At 39.3% G+C, this 2933-nt stretch overlaps 1 protein-coding gene and 1 non-coding gene across 4 annotated transcripts in view; both read right to left on the bottom strand.

Moving 5' to 3' along the window:
• LOC106523962 (immunoglobulin-like domain-containing receptor 2) overlaps positions 1 to 2933 on the bottom strand; it is a 20708-nt gene that overhangs the window by 9274 nt on the left and 8501 nt on the right. For 2 of the 3 annotated variants that reach the window (XM_014017552.1, XM_014017554.1), the window contains exon 4: positions 655 to 711. The exons of the other annotated variant lie outside the window; for it this stretch is intronic. In XM_014017552.1, coding sequence (XP_013873006.1) covers positions 655 to 711 — 57 coding nt within the window. The remainder of the gene's footprint in view (positions 1 to 654; positions 712 to 2933) is intronic. 3 annotated transcript variants of the gene reach the window in all.
• Positions 1488 to 1569, bottom strand: trnas-uga (transfer RNA serine (anticodon UGA)). The gene has a single exon. It is a non-coding gene; the product is annotated as a tRNA-Ser (tRNA).

A 2933-nucleotide genomic window follows, 5' to 3' on the forward strand; every position in this document is an offset into this window, starting at 1 on the left:
TAGTACCACCGGGAAAAGCAAGAGGACTCTTTTTTCCTCCATAGCTTACCTGTCTAATATCAATCTGTCAGGAGATAGTGACAGAGTGAACAAATATGTTAAAAATATATTTTTAGAAAAGTTACATACTGCACCTTTAACGTTTTCCAACCAACCAGAAATTTTGCAATTTTAATAGTTTCACCTTTTTTATACTAATGTCTTTGTGCTCCAAACGGGCAGCTGTTTGATCACAGCTTACAGAAAGATCAACCAAAATAGCACCATGGTTGTTATCAGCTGCTGTATTTAAGCTAAAGCTGGTGACTGTAACCAATGATGTAGCCAAGCATTTAAACAGAGGATCTCAAGGGGACTTTCAGTGACTCTTATCCATGATCACATCTTTAGGGCATCCAAGCACTAACAAAACACTTCCTCAGGGTGGGTCAGGAAGCTAAATCCACACACACACAAAAAAAATCTAAGCTACCATATAGCTCAAAATAATTTAAATCATGAGTGGTGAAAATAGTAAGAAGTGTTAAGAGAAGGTTTCTTTCAAAGACAAAAGATTGTTTTTGATTGGTCAGTGAGAAGTAAAACAACCAGGAGGGTTTAGATAAGCAGGAAAATGCAGGGCAGTGAGAAGAAGACACAGCTGATTGGCCATACCTGGCATAATCTGCAGCTCAAACTCAGGCAGAAGGTCGTCCTGCTCACCTGTCCTGCCTGCAGAGAGAGGAAGAGCACAGGTGAAGGCTGACAGAGGAAGCAGGAAGCAAGGCCAAAAGATCAGGCAAATGAGCAAATCTGGTAGTAGAGGGGATGATTGATGGTCATGCATTATTCGAGGGATTAAAGGAACTATGTTTTTACTACATCACCCTGGACCATGAGCTGACACAAAGCAAAAAAAGCATCAAAAGGATAGACAGTGTGTGGTGTTTTACTGCTACAAATGCAAATTAAAAGCTGAAATAAACCTGTTGTGATCTGTTAATTAAATTGGGTGCTGACAGAAAGATAAAGCTGTGAAAAATCACTAAAAGTGATACACAATCAGGATTTTATCACTGTTGTCTTGCTGAAAACAGGGTCATTCACTGTTTAAATGTCTTTACAAGTCAAGAAGRATGTATAGGATCACAAAACTATTRAATAATTGTAAAAAATGGCCTCAGYAGATGATTTTAAATTAGATATATTCTTTTCTGTYTGAGGGAATTTACTTTGGTGACAGTAAAAAACTAAGATAAACAAATCCTAACACTGTATTGGGCACCTAATGTAATGTAACGTAACATGTCTTTCAATAAACTACTCAGACCTGTRTTTAACTCACAGCTGAAGCTCAGATAAGAGTAGCATGATCTCTCCCGTCTTTATCTCTGCAGTTTTACATAAAGTCACGACGGTGACTAAGTTAAAAGATAAGCCTATTTAGGATAGTGCTGACGTCTCCCTTTTGTTGTTACAACAGGTTCAGCCACTCCCCTAAAACACTTCGCTGCGAGCAGGGTTCGAACCTGCGCGGGGAAACCCCATTGGATTTCAAGTCCAACGCCTTAACCACTCGGCCATCACAGCTGCTAATAATAGCATCAGGTTTTCAAATACCTGCTGTGGCTTCTAGTGAGATGTGTTGTCATGAAACAATGTACTTTTTGTGCTTTATGTAAAGAATAAAGACGTCAGAAGCATCGATGGCAMTTCAAAAACTGAGTCTGGGTCACAKCTGCAGGTGTTTCTGCATTTTCTTTTTGGCCCATGTGCTTATTATGAGCTCTAAAACGACTGTGATTAGTATCTGTCTGACCACAAACAGGGAGTCCTGGCACTACAGAGCTCTTGCTGAGTAAGCTGTTCCTGTGAAAAAAGTAATCTTACTACCTTGGCCGTGCACACACATCTGAAACAGTGAGTCATCTGAACTCTGAGAAGGAGAGGGTGCACAGAAGGTGAATCAATGAGTAGAAAAGAAGATTTTAGAAGAAAAGAGGGGAAATAAACATTATAGCCAGAAATTAACTGATAACTAAACTTTAACTAAGGAACATCTTAATTAAAACTAAAAAGAAAGCCTTGAACTCATATTGAATGTGGTCAAAAATAAATAAATAAGACAAATTGGAGAGTCCAGTACTGGCCACAGCTGTCTCCGTGAAGCAGGACAGATGCAGATCACAAGTGTCTGTTTTCCCCCACCAATGGCTTAAGCTTTTTCATTTGGTTGCTCAGTGTACACACATTGGAAATTAACATTCCAGGTAGCAGTGGACACAAACCACACTAGGGTAGATGATGATGATAGCTGTGCAGCACAATGAAGGTAGTAATGAAGATAACGGCTGCACAGCAAAGCAGAGGATTTACAGCTCCTCGGGTGAAAAATTACACGTTCCCATGAAAAAAATAAAAATAAAATAAAACACTGAAAAGATGCGGGAAATATTTTGTGGTTTCCATGARTTTGCGGGGATCCACTTTATTATCAATACAAGCAACAACAATGTATTCCTCTYCACTTTATGCCTTTAAACACAGCAGTAACGTGATTCTAAATGGAGGTGGTATAGTGGGACTGATTGAATGAAATCTGAACTGACAGAAGTGAAGTGGTTCAGAATTTCTCTCTTATTATTAAAAATGACATCACTTTAACTCAGTGGTGCACAGGGAGAACATGCAAACTAGGGGTGCACCAATAAATCGGTGGGATCAGAGATTGGTCGATACTTAGATAAGATCAGTGGAAAAGATCTTCTCATCTACTCCCACAAAGGTCTGAAAATCAGACACTGTCCCTTTGGCTCGGCTGTGAGCACTACCAGTTAAAACAAGTTTGTCATTTTTAAAGGGTATTGTTCAGTGGTTTTCTATAAAATAAGATTGGAACAATGGGCCTCATGCAAGAACCGTTCGTACGCACAGATTTGTTCTTAAGTTGTGCA

Source organism: Austrofundulus limnaeus, unplaced genomic scaffold, assembly GCF_001266775.1.
Source record: "Austrofundulus limnaeus strain Quisiro unplaced genomic scaffold, Austrofundulus_limnaeus-1.0 Scaffold171, whole genome shotgun sequence".
Taxonomy (NCBI): Eukaryota; Metazoa; Chordata; class Actinopteri; order Cyprinodontiformes; family Rivulidae; genus Austrofundulus; species Austrofundulus limnaeus.